At 38.2% G+C, this 26,476-nt stretch overlaps 1 protein-coding gene across 1 annotated transcript in view; it reads left to right on the forward strand.

Moving 5' to 3' along the window:
• LOC133531254 (hemicentin-2-like) overlaps positions 1-9,270 on the forward strand; it is a 247,491-nt gene extending 238,221 nt beyond the window's left edge. Inside the window, exons 13-18 of the mRNA XM_061869391.1 lie at positions 1,495-1,668; positions 2,275-2,424; positions 2,878-2,986; positions 3,427-3,566; positions 7,524-7,627; positions 8,729-9,270. Of these exons, the coding sequence (XP_061725375.1) occupies positions 1,495-1,668; positions 2,275-2,424; positions 2,878-2,986; positions 3,427-3,566; positions 7,524-7,627; positions 8,729-8,743 (692 nt within the window). The 3' untranslated portion in view covers positions 8,744-9,270. The remainder of the gene's footprint in view (positions 1-1,494; positions 1,669-2,274; positions 2,425-2,877; positions 2,987-3,426; positions 3,567-7,523; positions 7,628-8,728) is intronic.
• The last annotated feature ends 17,206 nt before the right edge of the window (positions 9,271-26,476 follow it).

The following is a 26,476-nucleotide window of genomic DNA, read 5'->3' on the forward strand; positions in this document are numbered from 1 at the left end:
TTGTTTAGAGGAAGAATGAGTTATTCTGCTCTCGAACAACATATTGTACTTACCTACTTATAAAGTTTCACTCGACATAAATAAAGTGAGATTAATTGAGTAGTAATAAGTATTGCTTATGATGTTTATGGCGAAATCTTTTGGCAGTTTTATACCCGAAAGGTCGGGTTGGAAACGATCTTACTCATACTCATTTATTAATATCATTACGTATTACACGTGTACATTAAAGTTAAACTAGATGGATTAAGTTACAATTACATTATGATTACAGTTTTTTTTTCGTTAGCCTATTTTAATGTCCCACTGCTGGGCAAACGCCTCCCCTCGTTTTCTCCACTCAACCCTGTCATCATGGAAGCGCTGGTGGCCTAGCCGTAAGAGCGTGCGACTTGCAATCCGGAGATCGCGGGTTCAATTCAAACCCCGGCTCGTGCCAATGAGTTTTCGAAACTTATGTGCGAAATTTAATATCATTTGATATTTACCAGTCGCTTTTCGCTGAAGGAAAACATCGTGAGGAAACCGGACTAATCCCAACAAGGCCTAGTTTACCCTCTGGGTTGGAAGGTCAAGCATTCGCTTTCGTAAAAACTAGTACCTACGCCAAATCTTGAGATTAGTTGTCAAGCGGACCCTTTTGGATAGATTGCGTCCAAGTCGTCGCGCCATCTCCTCGGTCTGCCAGCACCACGTCCTGCACCGTCTATGGTGTTCCGTGGGTCCCACTCAGTAATCATTTTGGCTCACCTTTCCGGGTGCATGCGGCAGGCATGTCCAGCCCAGTCCCACTTGAGCTTGGCGGTCTTGATGCCTACATCTACAACTCTAGTTCTGAACCGTAGTTCCGTGTTTCTGATTCGATCAGTTCTACGCACACCTAATATACTACGCTTCATCGCTCGCGGGCAAACCTTGAGTTACGACTTTAGAGCCTCAGTTAGTTAATGACCAAGTTTGAGCACCGTAATAGGTTAGGATAGGCAGGATGCACATGGAGTTTGCGCTTCAGACACAAAGGAAGGTCACTCTTCATTAGCGCTTTCATGGAGAAAAAGCTCTTCCAGGCATTCTCGATACATCTATCGGTTTCTATCTAGTTTAAATATTATGTCAAATAATTATTTACAATATTATTTGAAATGTCAATTATATCGTAAATATAAAAGATATTTAGGCTGTAAAAGCCATGAAAGGAGCCATTTCTTAAGTTCGCATGCAAATGAGTTGATCGATTCTGTTATAGCGATGTCCTTAGGTAATTTGTTATACACTTTGAGGCCCAGTACCTGCATGGTTTTGGAGGACTTAGTCAGTCGGTGGCTGGCGGGAAGCAGGCATTTTTTACTTCCTTACGGTCTAACTTACAGATACTTATAATTATAATTAGTTAACATTAACCAGACTAACCACAAAAGTGACAAAAGAATACCGCAAAAAATTGATTTAAAATAAACCAATTGCACCTAAGAATTATATCTCTTTTTTTCCTAGCACGCCCGTCTCCACCTCGCAATTGCACGGCGAACAGAGTCCTCACGAGCGGGGAAGCGTTCCTATCAGTGCGATGCCTGGCCGGCTACGACGGGGGCCTTAGTCAAAGATTCACGTTGGACGCTCTGGGGGACAGCATTAGAACGCTGGCGAACACCACAGCGTCTAATTTTGGTAAGTTAGCAAGTTTTTGATTTCTTTAGCGGTCTGCAAAGCACACGCTTTAGAAACAGATAATTTCAAGACAGAAGGTAAAGTGCCTAGCCGATTACGACGGGGGACACGGAAAGATATTTATGGTTTGATTGTTAAGGTAGTTTAAATTCATCATCATCAGGCCTTGTACATCTTCACAGAAGATTTGAGCTGCGGTGTGCGGCGCGGACCCTCATTTTACTGGTCTAAAATGTGGGCAATTATGCCGTTCAAGAATCAGTTTATACAGCCACGAGCGTCGCTGTGGCTAGATCATAGTTTGAATTATAATCACCAGAAATAGGGGTTCATCCGTAAAGTATGGGTCAGTACATTCGACACCACGTATTACTTACTCATTTTAGGCATTGTGTATCACGTAAATAAAAATGTGATAGTATGAATATTCATACAGCCGTATATTCGTGTACCATTAGTGCATTTTTTATAGTAATTTATATATTTCATGATTTTTTTTCTTCCCTTTCTGTACGGTCAGCTGCAATAACTCCCGTTTTAGTTTTATTATTATGAAGCAGAATATTATTAGTAAGTATTTATAAATTCCATCTTTTCATCTCCCAGACTTGGTGGTATGGCTGAACGTCAGCTGGTCCGCGTTAGAAGCTCTCACAGAAGACGAGATCCTCGGCGTGGTGGCCAGAAACAGCAAGGGCGCTTCTGAACCGGCGCTGCTAAGGGAGCTGGTCTTCCGCGATGCAGCCAAGAGGACTGGTAAAAGTTCACCTTTTTAAGGAAAGCATGAAGCACGCGCCATTTGAACTAAATACAAAATCTTGCCTGAATTGATATACCTATTAAGATCAATGTTTCGATATAAGGTCAATGTGATGAAGAACGTCAACCGGTTTATACTTTATCAGATGCCCCCCATATAAAATATTCCCTAGTGAAAACCTTTGCATGGTGATAACATCAAGATAGATAAGCCAGCATATTAGATTTTTGGTTGGAATGAGCGCCATCGGGCAACAACTCTCATATTTGTATACGTACTTCACGCAGACACAGTCAGAAAGAAAGAGCTTCGCTTTTTCTCACCTACCTTCTGTAAATCAAGTTTGTATACAAACGTAAGAGAAGAAATGAAAGAGCTTGTAGAAGGTCTTATCTGATAGGTCTTCTCCACATTGAACTTATGTCATTCATCTCAACGTTTCGTTGCAGAAGAGACTACGCCTCGCATTGCGACGAGGTTTCCCGCGGCGGCGGCGCTTGCGGCGTTGGCTGCTCTCATTACTGCCATCAGTGCTATTGTGGTGCTGGCTGTTCGCAGGTAACTTAGGCTTTATTTCCTCTGAGGAAGAGATAAGCGGTCATGAGAGACGTGAGGGGATCAACTAATTGTATTGGTTGTAATCACCATCTCTCCTTTCCGCTGGTTTACCACCAATGATATTGGTTGATTCCAGTGCGTCACCTCTCAAAAGGATAGGAATGGTAGCCTTATAGTCCTTATACCGATTTCTAAGACGTAAACAAATAAAAATATTGCTCTGCTGAACATGCATTATTTTCGAGCTCCTGATATTTCGACGCAGTTACATCCATCTTCTTCACGGGTATACGGGTTTGATTAAGTCTAGTGAAACCAACCGTGAATCATTAACTTATTCACTACTTATTCACTTTATCATTAACACTGTAGCATTCTAAAACCATTAAAAAAAATCGATTTTTAATTATCAGTAAATTCTTGTCCATGTTTTGCCGTAGACGAAACGAGAACACATCAAGCAGCAAGCGCCCCTCCCAATCCGTAGTGCAAGTTGACGCACAAGGCAGGCGGTACCTTATCGCGTACCCACCAGCGGACAAGCTGGAAACTAAACCTGACATCTTGAACCCTAAGCCTGGTGAGTACGGTCCACATTGCAATGGCATCTGTATGTCCCAATCCGTTATGCAAGACGCACAAGGCAGGCGGTACCTTATCGCGTACCCACAAACGGACAAGCTGGAAACTAATCCAGACATCTTGAACCCTAAGCTTGGTGAGTACAGTCCACATTGCAATGGCATATACGTCCCGATCCGTAGTTTAAGATGCATGAGGCAGACGGTACCTCATTGCGTACCCACCAGCTGACAATCTGGAAACAAAACCTGACATATTTAATCCAACAGAGTATGAATCAAATTCGAATGTAAAGTGAAGCAGAGAAAAGCAATCTCAACAAGGCAGAGGAATATATCAAATACTGACGGGGACACTTTATATTACTGATAGGCCGTCGAAAAAACCTGATGTGCCATGTGCACATTTTATGTGTCTGATGTGCACATTTTATATTTAAAAAAACCACTTAGAATTTTTTTGGAAAGTTCTCATATTTTTCGTTTGTTAGTCGTATATATACCTCGAAATCAAAAAATCCTTGTAGCTTTTCACCTATTCGCGTTTCACCGTGATAGCGTATTTTGCTGTAGCGTGTAATATCGGTGGTATATTTTGTTACTCGCCTATATTTTTAATAGATTTTTACAACAGTAGCAAATTTTAATGTAGCATGTATTTTCAATAGCCTATTTATTTAGTCGCATATATTTTCAATAGGTGTTTACAACAGTAGCAAATTTTGATGTAGCATGTATATTATCAATAGCCTATTTAGTTAGCCGCAAAAAATTTTTGTTGCATTTTACCTGGGTCGCATATTGCTGTATTGTATTAATCGTTAAAAAAAATTTGGCTATATCACTGGGATATAATAAAAATACGGTCGCTTATTGACCTCATTGTTACAGACATACATTAACTAGCTTTGGAGAATTTGTTATTTAGGAAATCTACCTCTAAGGTTACGTATATCACACTCAAAACCAGGAGATAAACTACAAGTGCGAAATGCATTTACAAAACAAAACTAGGTATAGAGGTATAGTGCTTAAAGGAAGTGTCGCGATATGTAATAAGTGTAATAACGCATTATAAACAAATATCTATCGAGGTGAAAAGCGACTACAGTGAAGAAAGGCAGGGAAGTAAATATACTATGAATTTTATATACCATTGTAATTGGCGACCAGAAATCATACTACAAGAAAAAAAATCTGTTCAGAAATTATGAGATCGCGGCGAAACGCGAATAGGTGAAAAACTACAAGGAATTTTTGATTTCGAGGTATACGACTAACAAACGATATTTTTTTATAGAAATCGAGCTTTTCAGCTTCCAAGCTTTCCTTCGTTTCTTGTGAAATATTCCTCAATCTTCGAGAACTTTTCCAACTATTTGGACACTTTTATGTTGCGGAAACAGCTGTATAAATAAGTTCTAAGCATGTCTGTCTGTTAAGTGCATATCTTGTAAAAAAAACAATAGAACAAATAGAATCACTTAATTTACTTATCTTCGCTCAGAAACTGCGTCATCAAAATGATTTTTAGATTTTAAGATTTTTATTATTGTATGTATGTTAGTTTGTAAGGTATGTATGGGCCTTAGTTGCCTGAAAATAAATGATATTTAATTTAATTTCAGCGCAGTTGTAGTGGGCAATATTCTAGTAGTTTTTAACAAACGCATTACTCGCTATGAATCCTTACACATCTCTGGTGGAAACGCAGCTTAAGGTTGCACTTGACAGACAGACAGTCTTTTCTGTGTATGATAAAGATCCTAACCGAATCTTTAGTCATCTTTTTGCATTTTCTTCGATAGCATTTTTTTCTGATCTGTACGATTTGAAAGTCAGATCGTGTCACAAGCTGATGTGAAATAAATAACAACATATAAAGTACATCTCACCACCGCCCGCTGTGTTGTGTATGTAGATTCATTCGTTAATTATTGAAGCTGACGCTTCCCGCCGCCGTGGCGAGTCCACTCCATTTATTAGCGTGTCTATTTGTGTTACGTTGACTAGAGTTACGAGATAGGAACACACCAGTAGATTGTTTAGAAGATCGCCATGCAGTAGTGTCCGACTGAAACCAGGTTTCTTGCCCAATCCGAAACCGTAGGTTCGGTTGTGTTCTAGCTTCGACCGAAACATGTTTTTATGCCAAATCACCAAAACAGACCTTCAGCCGCACGCTACTGAAAATACAGTTTCAGCGCGGCCGAAAGGTTCGTCAGTGTTTTGGCCGAAACCGAACCTTCGGCCGAAACAAGATTTTTATGCCCAAACTTCTCTCTCCTTCTACTTTCTCTTCTTCTTTTTTTGTCTTGAAGATTTTGTTTTGCCACTTTAGGTGAGTAGTCATAAAACTATTTTTTAAATAGTAACCCGTGACACGTAACTAATGGTAAACGAATGGCGGTGAATAAATTGATCAATCCTTTAACTTTTATGAAATGAAAATTTAATAGACAAATCATAATAAAAGTTTGAAGACAAAACGTAAAGAATCACAATAAATGTTCAGCTGGATATGCAATTAAAGGAATAATTTTTTTCAACGAATTTCATATTAGATTACTCTACTAGCTAGCTTGGCGAAAAATTTCAATTTATTCAAATCGTAACGCAGTTGAATTATAAGCAAGCAACTGGTAACGCAGTGGTAATTTGTTAATATTGTTACAATCTTATAGACACGGGTGCCTCCTTTGGATAAAAACGCACATTTATTTATCGAGGCCAAATAACTTTCAATATAAAACCTTTCATGACAAAAAAGAAAAGCTTTTTAAATGTGGTATTTTACGTGTTTTAAGATATATCACACAAAGTGTTTACGCACCAACATGACAGCATGAAATCTAATATTGTTGTCGGAAATATATTAAATAATTTCAACTTCGAAACGCGACGTAGAAACGTAAAACATTAATTTTAGGTACCTTGCTTATATTTTAGACTGTAAGTCAAAGGTGAACTTTACTAAGTAGGTACCCGATATTTGGGCTCAGCCCTCATATTGGCATCGCTGAATCCTCGGCAATGTTTAAGTTTACTCTTACCGCGAGTACATTTCACAAAATTACTTTCTACATTAATTTACTGAAATTCTGAAGCCTAAAAAAGATTCTGTTAAAATAAAGCTGTAGGAAATATAATAATAATATATCTTTTGAGTATTCTCTAGAAATTATATTTCCCTGTAAAATGAATTGCATCGAAGCTAGTGAGCTCGTGACCTAGATATGCTTGGGTTTTTGTAAATATTATATTTACTAAATATCAATAAAGTAGGCACTAATACTACTAAATAATCATTTGTGTGGCATCTGTTTTTTAAACTGCGGTCCACGCAAACGATTGGTAGGTATCTATTTAAATTCGGTATAATGTGCAACATATATTGTGTGGTCAGAACGTATTTAACACAAAGCGTTGTTTTTGTGTTTTCGAATCAGTGAGCGTTTTCATTTATTTAAAACGGTTATAGGTATATTTTAAAACATACAATGTGTGATACTTATAAGATCTCTGCTATTAAAGTATTTTATGAAATTCAAATTCAGTCAGTATATTAAAATTAAGGGAATGAAAATGGGATGTTACGGAATGTGGAGAGTTTTCAATGATATCTACGCTGACATTACTTAGGCTTTATGGGAATCACGTCCCGTTTTCTCACGATGTTTTTCTTTGCGGAAAAGTGACTTATACATATTACATAATATTTAGTACACAAACTTCAAGACACTCATTTGTTTACTCTTTACTAGTCGGGTTTCGAACCCACGAATTCTTATTAAGTACCTACATAATCATATATTTTTGCGGAATTGTGAGCGCGTTTGGTCGGCGATCCAAAGGTGTAGGTTCAAAATTTACGTTGGCCAGAGTTGATCACATTAACATTATTCATTGTGGTAGACATCTTTATATAAAATATATTTATATTTTCTGTTGAACAGAAAGTGAGCCACCGCGCGTAGTCCTGGAATCCAGCGACAACAAAAGCTACACGATCAGGGAGCAGGAGGTGGCATACGCAACGCCCACCACACACGACCAAATGGTAACGTAACACAGTGGACGCACGTAACATAGTGGACAGAGATAGATAGTGGATAGATAGTGGACAGAGAGTCCATAATGAAAGCTACACCACCGGAGCACGAAGTAGCATACGCGACGGCCACCTCACTCGACCAAATGGTAACATAACATAGGGAACCGACTTAACATAGGGGACTCTACGTAACGTAGTGGAGCTCAGCGACAACAAAAGCTACTCTTTCAGGGGCAGGAGGTGGCATACGCGGCGCCACCACACACTACCAATGGTAACGTAACATAGTGGAGTGACGTAACTCAGTGGTATAATAGCCCAGTGATTACAAAAACTACACAATCCTGGAGCAGGAGATAGCATACGCGACGCCCACCACACACGACCAAATGGTAAAGTGACATAGCAGACGCAAGTAACATAGTGGATGAAGAGACTACAACGAAAACTAAATTATCAGGGAGCAGGAGGTAGCATACGCGACGGCCACCACACACGACGTAATGGTAACGTAACATAGTGGATGAAACGTAACATAGTGCACAGATTCCACAAAAAAGGTGCACTATCGAGGAGCAGGAGGTAGCACGCGACGCCTACTACACACGAGCATGATCTCTCTCCCCCGCCCTGGGCTGGGTCTGGGACTTCTAGGTTTCAATATTTTATTTGCGGAAATATAATTAGTATTTGACCATGTGACCCTCCTCCTAACTATAAAACTGGATCCACGCTTGTGGTAGTGGATGAAACAGCGCACCAAAGGTATTATTTGCCGCCCTGGATTTATTTTTCAAAAAGTATCCGTCAAAGTCTAATTGTAGAAACCTATCTCTGTTTTGTTAAGATATTAGAGAACGGCAGATACTTTTGAAGCGTAACTTGATCCGCTATTTTTGATGCTAACTCCCCATACTTTCAAGACAAGTTAAATCAACGCTAGATACTTACAACCATGAACCGTGAAAACATTAAGTACCTTTGAGACTCCATTGAATTCTTATTGCCCTTTCTCCAAAACAATATCGCAACCCGTCCGCCAAGACGCATTTATTTCCGCCTCAAATGCTTATATTGCATTAATAATTTAAATTTATTCCCTTACAGATGCCGGAGAGATAACAAAAGGAATAGCGGCTCTTGTAAATATAAATGAAAATGTTTATTGTAAATTCCAAATTGCCAATTGTAATTTAGGGGCTTTGGTATGGTATCGTTTTTATGTATCGTATCGACATGTGGATCATTTTAATTATAGTTTTTTTTTGTTATTTCTTAGAATCATGAGCTCATTCGATCCTAATAAGAGAGTAGGAGTGTCCCAAGATTTTTATTTCCATTTCGTTACCATTTTTCTTAGACTTTGTATATTGTTCCATTTTTACATTGAATAATGTACCTGAATATTTATCGTTCTGTGTAGAAAGGTACCTGCAAGGTGTAACAAAAATAATGGGGATTCGTTTAAGGAAAATGTATAATATTTATATACATCGTTGTCGAAGTACCCTCAATACAAGCCTTATTAAGCGTACTGTGGGACTTAGTCAATTTGTGTAATAATTTTATAATATTTATTAATTATTATTTTTGATAATATTTCATAACCGATTATTCAAAAATAGAATAACTGTTTACGGTTATTTATTTATGACGTAAATTCTATTAATAGATCTTCTAAAGACTACAAAATCGTGCCTTTTTGTGTGTACCTAATTATAATTTATGTCATTTGTATACTTTAATAACGAAAATATAGGTATCTAATTATTTGGGTTATTTCCCGTATTTATGAAATATTTTGATTGAATATTGTGTCACGTCCAATGTCATATTTTCACTTCTACTATTTTTTTAAACAGGGACTTATTACTCATATTCACATTCCTTAATATTGTACCTTTATTTTAATACTTTTCTGAATACTTGATTGTAAGCTTATAATTTTTTTCCAAAAATAACCGTAACGGATTGTCGTTTATCTTTTGACCGACTATATAATCGGTCACGAGATGTGTGTGTGTGATTCACTATTTTCCTAACATAACATTAGAAATTGCGAGAAACCAGTATACTGTATTTTTATTATATTTCTTATTTTGGACCTTTCGTTCTCTTATTTACAATTCCGCTGTCCCTCTGGACTCATTAGCGTCACGCACAAATATTTTTCTTTTCAAAAATCAAAGACCGCTTTGAATATTTTTTCTTTGAGTTATAAAGGTGAGTTTCATTGTACAATCTTGGGATTATTCGCTAAAAAATAGTGACAAATATTTAAAAAGAAATATATAAACGATATCATGCCATATCATTAGTATTTATTTAAAGAATTCTTCCATATCATATAATACGTATATTCTAATTAATTCAACAGAGTGGTCAGATCAATAATAAGAATACAAAGTATGTTACCGTTTATCATGTCAAAATTGTTTAAAGAAAACATTTAAGTATAAAAGATATTCTGTAGATTATCAGTTACGTATTTAATATCTATAGAAATATTTAAAATGTGCCTACTTTTACAGTAGTAATTATGTGTAGTGTTAATTATGTTTCCACAGTTTTTATGTGTAAAGAGTATATCACAACCTCATGCATGTGTTACGAATGTTATACCTGTTATGTGTTTGTGTATACCTGCCACAACACAATATATATAATAATTTTAAAATGTCGATTTTTAGAGCAGAACATGGAGCAAAATTAGGTACATTTTACGGTATTATATTTACACCAAAGCTTGAGAGCTTTGATGGTAAAGACTAACACACGGATACACATTTTAAACATATACTTGTAACATCTATATCGTATCGTATATTTGCGTAATATATAGCTAAAGAATGTACAAAAAAAGCACATCTAAATGTATGTGAAAACTATGTTTGTGATTGATTATACAGGGTGACCTTAGCCATTGGACAAACCCTGAAATCCCACGTAGGGTTTTACTTCTCAGGAATGATCTGACGTTGATATTTTTTTAATTAGAACAAAATATAAAAAAATAAATTTTTCGAACAAAAGTTATTTGCAATAATCGACAACAAAAAGAAACACACTATGTTAATCTTTGGCAGTGTTTTTGACAATTTGTTCGAAATATTTGAAAATGATGACATTTTTCAAAAGTCAGAAGCTTATTAGTGTCATAAATAAAAAAGATAATCAAAAAGGTTAAAGAAGGTTCCATACTATTCTTTGAGGATATTACCTTAGGAGCTACTAACTAACACATAAAGGCTGCTCCAAACTAAAAAAATGGTAATTTGTTAATTTCATCGAAACCGCTACACCAGTTGTTATGATATTTTGTACACTGGTTCTAAATACCCTAATGCATATGTACATTTCGGCTTTGTCCAATGGCTAGGGACACACTGTATGGTTTGAAATGGTTTGTATACAATTTATTTTCTATAAAAACCAAAAATAAATGAATCATCCCTATTATTATAAATTCATCACCTTATTTCTTACACCTCTCGCGTGAGCCTCGCGTTGAATTATAGTCAATATGACAGATCATCTAGAAGAAGCGCTGGTGGCCTAGCGGTAAGAGCGTGCGACTTGCAATCCGGAGGTGGCGGGTTCAAACCCCGGCTCGTACCAATGAGTTTTTCGGAACTTATGTACGAAATATCATTTGATATTTACCAGTCGCTTTTCGGTGAAGGAAAACATCGTGAGGAAACCGGACTAATCCCAACAAGGCCTAGTTTATCCTCTGGGTTGGAAGGTCTGATGGCAGTCGCTTTCGTAAAAACTAGTGCCAACAGTGCAGAGAGATTGGGATTGTTGGGATTAGTTGTCAAGCGGACCCCAGGCTCCCATGAGCCGTGGCAAATGCCGGGACAACGCGAGGAAGAAGAGAAGAGAAGATGACAGATCATCTTTATATGGAGGGTAATCTTCAGATGAAATGTTTGTAGACGTTTTTTGGAAGTTTAGCACATTAATTTATTTAGAAATGTGTTTTAAGTATAAATGAATATTTCTTCCATTATTTTTTTAAAAGAGACTTAAAGAAACTGCCATAGGGACCATCATTGGACGCGAGAGGTATGACTAGACCACTCTTTTGAAATATATATGTAAATATTGGATTCGTCCGCATTCACCCTTTTGTATGGTGTTTCCTAACTTACCGTGGCGGGGTGTCTATACTAAATTGACAAGGCAAGCCGCTTTGCCTAATCTGTACATGGAGAAATATAATATTAATAAAAAATCCCATGCAATGATTTTTTAATAAAACCAGCTTTCCGTAAAAACCGCATCCAAATCGGTTTATCCGTTTGAGCTACGGTGCTTTAAACAAACATATAGCGGTCAAACTTATAACAGCCCATGTTTTGCGTCTGGAATTAAAAAAAACAGGCTAAGCTTACTCAAGCAGGCCAATTCAAGTTTTAGTTATTCGATCTTTTGGATCAAAAGTGGTATTTCTTCAACCAAAAAAACGGCACTTTTGACACTGACAGATCAGTAGCATATCGGAAACAAATTGAATAACTAAAACTCGAATTGGCCTATAGCTCTTCCAAGATGTTATAGATACCCTGCCACTGTAAAATACCCTTCTAACAATTTCTAAGAAAATGTACTTAATCGGTAAGAAATAGGTTTTTTACTATAAAAATAAGATATGCGTTGTACTAAATATAAGTCAGACGAATTCGGATGGACCCCATATTGATATTTAATCTAGTTAAAAGGAATATTAAATATTAACATAGCATTTATTGTAAATTATTGTAATTATAGAAATAAATGTTGACTCATAAAATTGACGTTTTATTTTCAATTCATGTAACATACAGTAACTATCATTGTAAGTTGTTTAATTTGCAAGAACCACTTTATAATAGTACATTACGATACAAGTGCGAAAAATAGGAAATTCAAAACGAGTGGCGATAAATTAAAACACGGCCGAAGGGAGTGTTTTAAATCGACACGAGTTGCGAATTACCTATTCGCACATGTATCGTACAACGTTTTACAGTACATATGGCCCTTTAAATGTTTTACACAGTAACGTAATATACTAATTTTCGCACTAGTGCGGTAAAGTAGCCCCATATGTACTGTAAAATAATTTAAATTACAAAGTGATCTGGTTCTCTGATGTATTTTTTGAGATGAGTAAGGGCCTGTTTCACGATGTCGAAGTAAAGTATTGGATAGCTAATTAACAAATAAATTAACTGCCAGATAAAACTACTTTCAGTTGTAAACGAGTTAAGATTATTTGAAGATTGTGAAACGCCAACGATGACTTTATTCGTCAAATAAGTGGCAGGTAGCTTAGTACTTGGTTATTGTGAAAAGGGCCCTAAGTATAATGAAAAAATACATGAGAAAGTTATCTTAAATATCCATAACCTTCTCAAAAATATTCATAAGCGTAAAATTATAGTCGCCTATCGAGATATATTTAGTATATATTATTATCAATTTATTACCTACACCACATTTTAGCAAATTAAAATTTAAATTTATTGGCAGTACCGTAAAATATCTCTACTATGCTCAAAAACTTGCTACAAAAAACACAATATACAAAAAAATATTTTTCATTACTATAATATGGTATGTTGGAGTGCTGGTGGCCTAGCGGTAAGAGCGTGCGACTTGCAATCCGGAGGTCGCGGGTTCAAACCCCGGCTCGTACCAATGAGTTTTTCGGAACTTATGTACGAAATATCATTTGATATTTACCAGCCGCTTTTCGGTGAAGGAAACATCGTGAGGAAACCGGACTAATCCCAACAAGGCCTAGTTTACCCTCTGGGTTGGAAGGGCAGATGGCAGTCGCTTTCGTAAAAATTAGTGCCTACGCCAAATGTTGGGATTAGTTGTCAAGCGGACCCCAAGCTCCCATGAGCCGTGGCAAAATGCCGGGACAACGCGAGGAAGAAGAAGGCTATAATATGGTATGTTGATATATATATATCATGTTCTAACACTTAAACAAGTTTGTGATATATATATTTTATACAAACTATAGTTTTAGTATGTATACAAACTGTTGAAACATTGTTACCAAGTGGGGAGCAAAGTATAGGCACAATTTCACGGTACGTAATTGCCCCAGTTTACCCAGCTGCAGTAGTGAAGTGACAAATGTTGCAAAACAAGTTATCAGCGCTCAAAACGATCTCATTTCTCATACCACTATCACCTGCGAGAAAAGAATTCCCAAAAATGGTCCAATTCCTACACGTCTCATTTATATCTGTCCGTCCATTTCAAATAATTCCATAGGCCTATTGGCATTCTCTCGCGTCTTCGAGTATTGAATTGTGGTCCACTGGGACGGCGAGCCGCCATGATTGAACCGGACCTTACGTTATGTAGGGTAGAATAAACCAGGCTAAAAGTATTGGTGAGTTACATATTTAGGCCTGCTTATTTATTTACTTCAATTTGATTGCACAAAGTAGAGAAATGTAGCAATGGACTTAATGGCTGGCCTGTTCCCAGGGGGCTTAAATTTCGATCGTGTTTTGACCCAATATCGCGTCCTTGCCAAGCTAGGGCTAAACAGAATTCTATACCAGTCAACCATGAGTTAAATAGAGATATATAATATATCAACACAAGTAGAGACAAGTCACTAAATTAAGTACCTAATATTCATGAGGAAATATTGCAAACCGTACTGGCGAATGTTAAAAACTAAATACAAGACACTATAAAATATATTATTTTTCCCAATATATTTTTTTCCCAATATTTGCACGCCTGCATGCAGACTGAATGCACGGATTTCTTTTATTTTGTAACACCTTCTCATAACTGTGTTCTATGCAAATAAATTCTTAGAATCATATTTAAAAATGATAAGATTTTTATTTTTTGTCAGATTTTTCATAAAATGTTGTTATAATTTGGTAAGTTTTAATAACACCTAATATTGGGTGGAATACTAAACCAATTTGGGACAAAAAAACCGGTTTGTTACGAAAATTCCACACGTTTTCGTAACTCAGAGGAATTTTTTTAGGACATAGGGACATAGGTTTCACGACCGGTCTGGCCTAGGGGGTAGTGACCCTATTTATGAAGCCAATGGCCCTGGGTTCGAAACCCGGTAAGGGCATTTGTTTGTGTGATGATCACGAATATTTGTTTGGGTCAAATCTTAGTAGCTAAATTTGACCCGATTTCCGATTGAGCTGAAATTTTGCATATATATGTAAATCGGATGACAACGCAATATTATGATGACATGGACCTAGTCTGATGATGGATACTGATAGGAATGTGATAACACGACGCAAACTAATTGTGTTTGGAGTTATTAGAATTGTCTCGATGGGTATTAGTAGGCTGTGGAAAGAAAAGTAGTCAGCGATAAAAGCTTGTACCTGAAATGAATTATTTGACAGAAATTTGCGATAGCATCAAAGCATTGGAATTTAAAAATCCGTATATTTGTATGTATGCAACAGGCATTTACAGCACCTATTAATTTTTCGTCACGGGATTGAAACAGAGCCGATAGACCACTAGCGCGATAGATTCATCAAACAATGCAACATTTTTGAAAGCAATCATTGTAACAGACCCAGAGCAATTTAACTACCAGACAGAAACGGCTACGGTCCAGAAAGACAAAACAGAAATAGACTCACAAAAGAACTACCAAATAGATTTTAAAAGGTAGCTAAAGAAAGACTTTTGCATCCAACGCAAGCGGGTTGATCTGATCGTACTCGTTTTGGGGTTACAAATAGAATTTTTATTTTTATACACGGTGTAACACGAGGAAAACGAAAGATTTTAACAGTGTATTCCTGATCACATTTAGAGACTAAATCATCATAAAAACTGGATTTCGCCTAGTTTCAGAGTTAACACCAATTAAAAAACATCTTCTTATTGTAACTTAGTGGAAAACGCCTTTTTGATGGCGATGATGACATAATAGTCTAAATATAGGGACCGTGCGCGTTGGAGGGTCTGCCATCTTGTGGCCTGAATCGCAACCATAAACATGCACATTTACACGTCACGTGTTTTCTTGTGCATAAAAAAAAAATAAAAAAAATAAAAAAAAATAAAAATTATTTATTTCAGATCAAAGATCCATATTATGTTAGTACTTATACTCTAGACTTAATAACTATGTTAGTTTGAGAAAACACATAAAATAAAAACAAAAACCAAATAAAAACAAAAAAACTTCCTATTTGGCCCTTCCAATGGCGACTTCGACCCAGTATTTTGTTGTAGGGCAGTCTAGGCTTTCCGACAATGTCCTGAGGAGGCTATTGCCACTGCAACGCACTCGCCTAAGTAATGATCCAACACGCTTGCGTCTGATTGCGAAAAAGTCATCACTTCGCGCTTCCGCAAACATGCTAGATGCACTACAGTAGGTATGCATAGTAGGTTCTGCCATCTTGTGGGCTACATCGGAACAATAAACATCAAATTTACGCCTCGCGCCTAAAATCTGATGGCTCCTGTGCTGCCTCCTACAGTTCATGCACGCTCCCTATCCTTATTGACATATGTCAAAAAGTGACAGGTAACCTTTGCAAAAACTATAGGTTATACAAAAAAGACGTAAAAATTCATTTTTAGTGCCAGTTTTACCATAACATTATTTTTTTATGTACAAATACATTCCAGTGCGTGGTTAAAAACTTTCGGGTTGTATATGAGTCTAGTGTGTCCACCCTTTTCTTTTGGGTGCTAGTACTAGCGTAACACGAAGTACTTATGTTTCTCTCGGTCCATGTTTGAAATGAGACAGTCCTGTGCTAAACTATTTTACACACACAATAGTAATTTACTTAAGCCGGCTACACACTGATTTTTTAAGCATTGATGTATTAAAAAAAAATTAATCAATGAATTATCGGAAGGTAAATTATATATTTACCTTTGCTACAATTTCCTGGCAAATCTGTTTAAAATCTGCGCTGATCTTTTAATCTCGTTAGACTAATAATAGTTAATTAATCAAGCTTAATCTGTCTGGGGCAAATTAATTAGTGCCCGAGGGAGCTGAATAGCCGCTGAACATATTACATTGAAAGTAGGGTTGCGATATTAAAAATTGGAATGTTTTGACAAAATTCTGGACATCACTGTAATAATCTTGACATTTCCTAGTCGTTTCTCTTCTTCTTTTTCTCAGCATATTCGCATCGACTGCTGAATATATGCTTCTTTCTTTTGGATTTCCATGTAGTTCTATACCACTGACTGGATGTCGTTCGATACCTCCCTAACGGGAGGTATGAGAGGTCATGTCCGTCGTTAGGTTGCGACGGCTGTAGCGGGTCGCTCCACAACGCCAAATGCGAGTATTTTAATGCCGTACAAGTGATTTGATATATAGAATTTTACTTTGGACAATTTAAACCTTTATTGACCAATCCTATGGACCACTCGCAACTTTTTTAATAGTGGGAAATTGTGTGTTTATTTATGGAGAATGAAACTGTCAGTGATATGTGGCAGATAAGTTTCGGTCATATGAACCGTGTTTTGAAGTCAAAAATGTAGCGAAAGCTTTGTCTATATCTATACATTCCGTTGCCCCTAGAGACCATGTGGTAACAGCATTGCAGGTATTGTAAAGTCAATTTAAGTGCTAAATACGCTGGCAATTATATAGTAAACTTATGCGGACTTGAATTTTACTTTACCTATTGCGCTAAATCTTAAAACGCATACCAAGCCTTCAGTCGGTGAACTATTAAACTGCCATACAAAACCAAAACAGCGTAAATCCATACAATGTTATTACTTATACGTCCTTTTGTCAAACGAAAGCAAGGTCTCGCGTATTCTACTCTTCAAAATAAAAACGTCGTATCCTCATACGGGTATAATTCTAAAATACGTCTTTTGGAAATGATGAAGTAAGAATCCGCTAAGTGGGCTCAGATAATCTATTTACGGAGAAGTTCAGGACTGGGAATAAAACTTTTGATGAATTGCCCGCCTTAGACGACAGCCGCTAACGATCCGACGTGTATTATGAACGAACTGGGGAATTTCGTCGTGAATAAAATCCATATTGTAAACTTCATAAGTGGTGTTTGTTAAAATATTATTGATGGGATTACTTTTGAGTTGAGTTTGATTTTAATACGATTATAATTCACTGCATAATTCGAACAATGCTTCCAAGAGATCAATGCGGTACGATACCGATCTGTCAGTGTCAAAAATGGGGTTTGTGGATGAAGAAATGTCACTTTTGACACTGACAGATCGTTATCGTACCAAAGTGATCTCTTGGAAGCATTCGAATACGGCCGATAAAATACTGTGCTGAATATACGACTCATGGACAGGTCTGTGCGCATTTGAGGGTCTGCCATCTGAAAGCCTAATTCAAAATTGATATAAACTGAAATAGTGGTCATAACGAAAACGTGACCAAAAACCCTTAACTGGAGGAGGCCTGATCGAATTAGCGCATTTAGCTTACCCAGCTAACGCCCTGGACCTCTAAGCTACCTACGTCACGGCGGTACATCAGTATGCATATTATGCAATCTTAGAAAGACTCGGCATCGTTGACCAGTAAGCAGAGGGTGGGAGTTACTATCACTATACAGTTAACACATGCTTAGGTACTTGGGAGGGGTGCTATAAATAAAAATAAAATAAAAATCATTTATTTCGGACGACACAATCCATATTTTGTTAGTTTAAATATACTTAAATTACTATGTTAGTACCTAAACTAAGATGTTGGGAGGTCCAGTGCCTAATTAATGCACTGTCCCATCTCCCTGCCACGACGGCCAGGAGACTGTGGCGGCTGTCGCGCACCCTTCGGAGCGTCGCGGCGCAGCGCTTGCGCATCGTCGCGTGGAAACCGTCCACATGCGCGTCGGCGAACATGCCCGACGCACTGCAGTATCGCGGCAGCCGCAACAGTACCCTGAACGCGTCATTGTACTGTACACGCATGGCATTCATAGAACGCTGCGTGTATTTCGTCCACAGGCTGCAGGCGTACAGCGAAGTACAATACGCTCGAAAAAGTGTTATTTTAACTTGCGCTGTACACCTGCTGAACCTACGGGCGACCATATTAGCCCTAATAGCTAATGCCCTACGCTCGCGTTCGATGTCCGCGTCGTCACGCATATCGTCGGTGACCAAGTACCCAAGATACTTAAAGGAATAAACCCTCCTCAGTTGTACGCCATTCAAGCGAATGGGTGGGACGTATGATGGGCACTTGCTCCCCGCCTTAAAAACCATGTACTCACTTTTCGCGACATTATATCGTAAGTTATGTTTTTGGGCATAAGACTCGCACTTCTCAATTAGTATTCTTATACCACCGATCGATGGGCTCAACAGTACCATGTCATCGGCATAACTTATATTATTAAAGCACACCCTATCTATATGACAACCAACATGAGTACTGCTGAGCTCACCGATCAGGGCATTCATATACAAATTGAACAGCTTGGGTGAGGTCAACCCCCCCTGCCTCACCCCGCACTCGAGTCCGTACTCGTCGGACATCACGTCACCCCAACGCACACTATTTCTCTGGCCAGAGTACCAACACCTAAATATGCGTGTGAGTTCTCGAGGAAATTGCACATCGTCAAGTTTTTTCCAAAGTAAATTGTAATTAACAAGATCGAAGGCTTTGCTAAGGTCTAAAAAACACGCATAAATAGGTGTTTTCCTACGCGTATAGTACTCGACAGCCTGCTTCAAACAAATAATAGCACTTTCGGTAGATAAGCCTGCACGGAAGCCGAACTGCGCGTCGTGCAATTTTAAATACCTATCCAATTGTACGTTGAGCAGGCCGTCGAGCACCCTCGCTACAATTGTTGCCAGAGAAATAGGTCTATAGTTAGCACTATCCGAAATGTCACCCGTCTTATTTTTGACAATAGGTATTACAATCGTTTTTGTCATAAGCGGCGGTAGGTAAGAGTGACATATGCATAGGTTATAAAACATTGCTAGTACTCGAGGCAGGTGGGGACCGGCACACTGCAGGTGCTCGATGCTCAAGTGGTCGTGACCTGGAGATTTACCCCTTTTCATACCTTTTATTATTTGACTTACGTCGCTAATACTGAACCTGGTCTGTGACTCCCCGTCCAGTCCGCCAGCATCGAGCACCTGCTGCGGTTCGACCTCGCCGATGTCGGTGGAAGAGCACCTCACATTGAACTGTTCCATAAACACGTTAGCAATACACTTAGGATCCGAGATACCGTTAACGCTTACAGACAGACCAGGCCTAGACTCCATTCTTTTCGTGCTTTTCCAAAAGTTTTTAAAATCATTATTTTTATGGTGAGTGGCAAGTAAATCCATTTTTATCTGTTCTTGATGATTCTGGACCCACCTTAGTCTCGATTTAAATACCTTTCGACTGTGACACATAGCATCAAAAACAGACCCCCCCCTGGGCTTGCCGTACCAGACCCACTCCTCGAATCTAGCCCTCGCCTCTCTGTGCGCATCACTAACATGCTTATTCCATCCTATTACCTTCTTTTTAACACTGGCTAGACCACTCGTGACGGCCTTACTGCATGAAGAAGCTTCACATAGCGAGGATATTATTTTAAGGTACAAATTATCAAGTATCCTGCAATGTTCATAGTTATCCATACAGTATCCGTCATAGCAGTTGGAAAGCACAGAAGGAAAATCAATAGTCTTTAATAGTTCGTTACATTTATTCATATAATTCTCTATTTCATAGGATGTTCTCTCCCCCCAAACAACGTTCTTTTTATTCGAGATTACACTGTTTTCCTTATTATTATTACATATGTGCTTAGATTTAACCGCGTCAAGATTACATTTCATTACAATGGGATAATGATCTGAACAGTAAACATCATAGTCGATATACACATCTATAATAGTGTCCCACGCAGCTGTTGTGGTCACGCAATGATCTAACCATCGTTTCGACCCGTGTGTTTCACTTAAGTACGTATGCGCGCCCGAGTCTATGCCTAGTTTTACCGTATCGGCACAAATCCACCCCTGTTCCGCACAAAAACTAGACATCTCGTCCCAAAACAACTCACCCGGGTGCGCGTTGAAGTCACCTAATATATAAACATTTTCAACGCAATTTTCTTTTACAATAGCGTCTATTGCACTCATACACTGCACGAAATCAGGTAAGTTATCCACACCATTGATTGGCATGTATACGCAAAATATTATTATATGCTTATCGCCCGACGATATCTTAACCGCACTGATTCTAACATTGTCGCACTGGATAACCGTAGTCGATGGAAACAACTTCTTACGCCATAAAATAGCAGTCCCGCCGAACGGCCGGCCCCGCAGGATACCCGTAGACGTGTCAACTGCTGATGTTCCGGTACAGGCAAACTCGTCACTGATGCTGCTTAGATATCCGAGGTCATGAGGTAGAATCCAAGTCTCTTGTAAAGCTATAATATCAGCCGTGCTACACAATCGTTTTATATCATCAATTGACCGCTTAACACTTCGACAGTTAAAAGAGCAAAGGGTAACTTCATTTATTTACTTATTCCCATTGACTGCTTTGTTGTTAGAACTCGTCGTAGCGTGCGTAGCAATAGTAGCGTCCACCGTAGCACTCACAGCCGCTTGGGAGGTAGATGCGTAATCATTGTTTTCGGTAGGTTTATAACTAGAAGTTATAAAACGGCGAAATATAACTCCGCTCGGCCACAACTTCTCGTCCAGAAACATATTCACTTTATTTTTGCACACGTAGAACTTATAAGCGTTGTGATTGCTGTTTTTATTTTTCATAACTATTTGATCAAGCGAGATGTTATCTTTGGTTTTTCGCGTATATATTCCGTAATATCTGATTTCGAAGTATCCTTATGCACATTTGTAATCAAAATAGGAACTTTCGGTTCAGCAGCTCGAAACTTGCAGTTGATATCCGCCTTGCCCATCTTTCCGATAAGGCGGTTCTTCGGGGCCTTAAATGACGGCTTTTTTACTGTACACCATTCTCCTTCGCTTGTTACACTTGCAAATGTCTTTTGTTGGTTGTTTCCCTCTACAGCAGGCAGATTCGTAGATTCCGAAGCTCCGATCACCTGGCTGGCCGCGCACGATAATTGTTTTAAACTAGATTTATGTTGTTTACTTTGCGGCTGCTCCGTTGAAATGACAGGCGACGGCGGTGAGGAGGGTGGCGGAGGGGGCCGCTGCACAGTATCGGGCGCATGCGCACACGCATTGTTTTGATTGATGTTCGGTTTTAAGTTTAAGACACTCTGTCGCAACGGTGAGCAGGATGGCGACTTGTGAGATTCGTGCGGGCTGGAGTGAGACCGCGTATCTTTGTTTTGATCGTCATTGTTATATTCGCTGCTTCTAGATAATGCGTCAAAGTTGGTAATGCCCATTGGTCCGCTGTTCAAATAACCGCCGCGTCTGCCAACGTTTACATTCAAATATGACTGGCTAACGTTCTGATAAAATGGATCACTTACATATGAAATCTATCTTGAGACCTAAATCTTAATAGATAACTTGACATTAACCCATCATGCCAATAAACAGAGGGCTACTATGCTGCCTGCGAGTTGGAGTGGCATTTACTTGCAGCTTTAATCCAAATATGTGACTTAATATGTGACCACGGCTGGCAAAACACCCCATTTTTTCGCTTGCTATAAGAACGAGATTTGCCTTGATCTTTATACGAATAATAAGGCATCCTTATGGCAGTAGGACGTTTTGCCGGCCGCGGTAACATATGGACACTTCAAGCCATTAAGACAAGTCTCCAGTACTGTTCTATTGGTCACGTATTTTCCTGTGATGGTAAGGCTACCTAGCCTTGGAGTCGGAGACGATCAGAGATGAGAGGAGTCAGCCAACAGCATTGCCAATCCACATGTCTTTTCCGTTCCGCTGGTTTACAACCAATGCTATACGAACAAAGAACGTACGTTAATGGTGATTTCGTGACCACAAGGTGAAGATTGATGGAGCTGGAAGTTATACTGGAGGTTTTAATAGTTTTTTCCTACTCCTCTACTGTTATCTGTCATTTATGCATTCATTAACACGAATATAAGAACATACATAAAAGATTTCAAGAAAAGTCTATATTGTCTATTCCTCATAAAAGCTCTTGTGCTTTTATAAGCTATAATGTTACTGCGATTAATGGCTACCAACCTAACAAAACCAAAACGAATACAGTTTTAAACTAAGTGCATTGATGATGCCAACTTACAAAATATTCATTTGGTTGCATAGTAAAAATAATTACTTCATAAGTCAGAAACACGCATGTGACACCCGTAATATAGCAACACCCATAGACTACGAAGACCGCTTAGCGTTGCTTGTTAGTCTCCGTAGGCTACGGTGGCCAAAATTGAGAAAAAACTGTTCAAAAAATTAATTTAGCAAGTAGCAAGTACCAGGGCCTCATGAGTTACGAGGAGGTGTCGCCGACCGGCCGGCCGCGTAACAAGGTATGCTCGCGCGTCTTGGCTATATACTTTTGCTGTAATTTGTTTACCTAAATTAAGATTTATTTTTGTTGACTCGTAGGAAAAATATTGTATGCAACGTTGTATATGTAGGTCAAAAAATTCTCGTGGCGTATTCCTTTACAATGTTCGCATACGCCTTCGGCTCCGGCTCACATTGTAACTCACGCCACTCGCCTTTTTTGACCCTACAAACCCTTACCCTTCTTATACAACTGTTGCATAAAATACTATAATACAAGCAGCAGTTGTTGTAACTTACATATATTTAATACGCGACCAAAGTATTTTTTATTTCGGACTGGACAAGCGGTGAGCGGCAAATCAAGACCATTCATATATTGCGCTGAATCTAATGTATGAACGGCCGTGATTTTTCACTGTCAGTATCATGGTGTTGGTTATGTGTATATATAGTCTGTACCTTTAGGTATTTAAAAAAAGGTAAACAAACAATTTGTACATTTTCGGGTAGTTTTAATATTTATTGGTTAACCAACCAAATACAAAACCGCCTGGATCTGTCACTGAACGACCTGACTTTAAACCTACTTTATTTGATCATGTAATGTTTTCATCTACCTTCAACTGCCTTAAGGAGCCATTTGAGGGTAGATTTTGTTTATCTTTTTTTAAATACCTAAAGATACAGACTATAGGTACAGGCCGAAATCGCGAAACATTTATTGGCTTTTCCATAGAAATCAGTGGCACCACATCAGCCGGAATGTATGAAACAGCCAAATTTTTTTTCACGATTTCGGCATCGGTCTCATAATAAAAGTTATTCATTATGACCTATATTTATAGTGAATTTTCACTGGGCAGAGTATGCCTGGTTAATAAAGAAAGTTTCACGTTGTATATGATAGTTAACGGTATGAGGTATGATGATGGACACACTTACCTATTAGTAAATAAGTAGTTATTTAGCAAATATTATATCTAATAAATTATGCAGCACTTGAATGAGTAACATAGGCAGGCTGACTGACATAAAATGCAAACAAGAAGCTGTCAAGAAGCTAAAGCTTCACTTGAATGTATAAAAGAGGTCGCGTGCCGGCCAGTCGCCAACATAATGTATTAATTCTAAAACTGTCTACCAGCCCACTTTTTACCGAAATGTTGTTTCCATTTGACCTAATTATAAAATTTTCTATTAATAAGACAGATTAATAGCTCGTAACACGTGAAAAGCTTGCAAAAGCTCGCATAACCACATCATTAAGTGTTTAAATATTTGGCACCATCTTTGAAATAAAAAGGCTGTTTCGGAAACGAAGGAAACGAGTCGAAAACTCATAAATAAATAAATAATAAATATTATAGGACATTATTACACAAATTGACTAAGTCCCACAGTAAGCTCAATAAGGCTTGTGTTGAGGGTACTTAGACAACGATATATATAATATGTAAATATTTATAAATACATAGAAAACACCCATGACTCAGGAACAAATATCCATGCTCATCACACAAATACATGCCCTTACCAGGATTTGAACCCGGGACCATCAGCTTCGTAGGCAGGGTCACTACCCACTAGGCCAAACCGGTCGTCAAATAAATCATAAGGTAAATATGTTTACATTATAATTTCTTAGATTTCTACCTAAATTGTGCCAAATATTTAGCAAGGATAGCCAAGCGGTATGACCTGCGGACTGAACCAAAACTACCTACTCAAAGTAGCTTAATAAAACGATAAATCCAAATTATTCAATCCCCGATATCTTCGACAGAATCACAATCGGCTATCGCAAACTTCTAACTAGACGGGCACAATATTTTCTGCCGAACTCGGGAACTTGCATTTGGAAACTTGTCACAATAGCAAAAACTTGAGCTTTGCCCACGTGAGCACAAATTTCAACTTTCCTGGGAACTCTCTGTTCGGGACGGGTCGAGTTGTCTTCGTTTACAAGTAACTCGCCTCGCTCATTTTATATAATAAACTCCCAAAATTTATATTAAAATGTAATAATCAAAAACATTTTAAGAAAATTTTGCACGACTTTTTATCAAAAAAAGCCTACTACTCCATTCAAGAGTACTTCTGTGACACATTGTAACATCATCGTGTAATATTAAATATGAGACCGCTTTTGTTAACTTACGTAAATGTATTGTGATTTGCATGACTTATGTATTAAGTAGTAGTAAGTACCTAGATAATAAGTTTGACTGTTTGTACGCCTAATGGCAAGACCATGGTGATCCTATATTATTATGTTCCATCATTGTTTCTACCCGTGTTCTACAGACAATAAATCAATTATGAATTATGAATTATGAATTTCTTGAACCATGGGCTCATTTCTCGAACGGTATTAGACTAATATTATTAGTATGGAGGGTAGAGTCTGAAGCGCTGGTGGCCTAAGCGGTTAGAGCGTACGACTTTCAATCCGGAGGTCACGGGCTCAAACCCCGGTTCGTACCAATGAGTTTTTAGGAACTAATTTACGAAATATCATTTGATAGTTATCAGGCTCTTTTCGGTGAAGAAAAACATCGTGAGGAAACCGGACTAATCCCAATAAGGCCTAGTTTACCCTCTGGGTTGGAAGGTCAAATGGCAGTCGCTTTCGTAAAATCTCGTGTCTATGCCAATTCTGGGGATTAGTTGCCAAGCGGACCCCAGGCTCCTATGAGTCGTGGCCAAAATGCCGGGACAACGCAAGGAAGAAGGAGGGTAGAGTCCGAACTAACAAGTCGTATGGGTTACCCTAGCTACACACTAGTAATATTAGACTAATGCTGTTCAAGAAATTGGCCCCAGATTAGGCTAATATTATTAGTGTGTTGTCATGGTAACCCATATGACAGTATGTGGACTAATAATATTAGTCTAATATCATTCGAGAAATGAGCCTGAGTAGGCCTCGCGAACCCATAGCTCCGCAGTTTTGAAGAAAAGAAAACTGAATCGACGATAAAATCCATATAACCAAACAAAACTTCTTCACATTTTTTTTTTCCAAAAAAGGTTTCTTAAGGTTGAGAAATACGACCTGTAGAGGAATTCGAAGCTGATAGTCGAAGCTGAAATTGAGACACTTGGCGCTCACATTCACACGTATAGCGAGCTGGATAATTGCATGGACACATTACTTATGGATGAACTTGGGTGTATACAAATGACGAGGGGTATGTAATTATGTGTATACACAGTATAGAGACATGTCATACTTATGCATACACAAAACTGTATAGGTACTTTGGCCTATGATGGCCTATCGTAGAGGAGGGACTGAGATCACATTAAGAGGAATTCCTAGTTGCGATTTTTCCATACAAACGCTCTCGACTGATTCCTCCCTGGATTTTTAACCTAGAG

The sequence above is a fragment of the Cydia pomonella genome, chromosome 2, assembly GCF_033807575.1.
Source record: "Cydia pomonella isolate Wapato2018A chromosome 2, ilCydPomo1, whole genome shotgun sequence".
In the NCBI taxonomy this organism is placed as follows: Eukaryota; Metazoa; Arthropoda; class Insecta; order Lepidoptera; family Tortricidae; genus Cydia; species Cydia pomonella.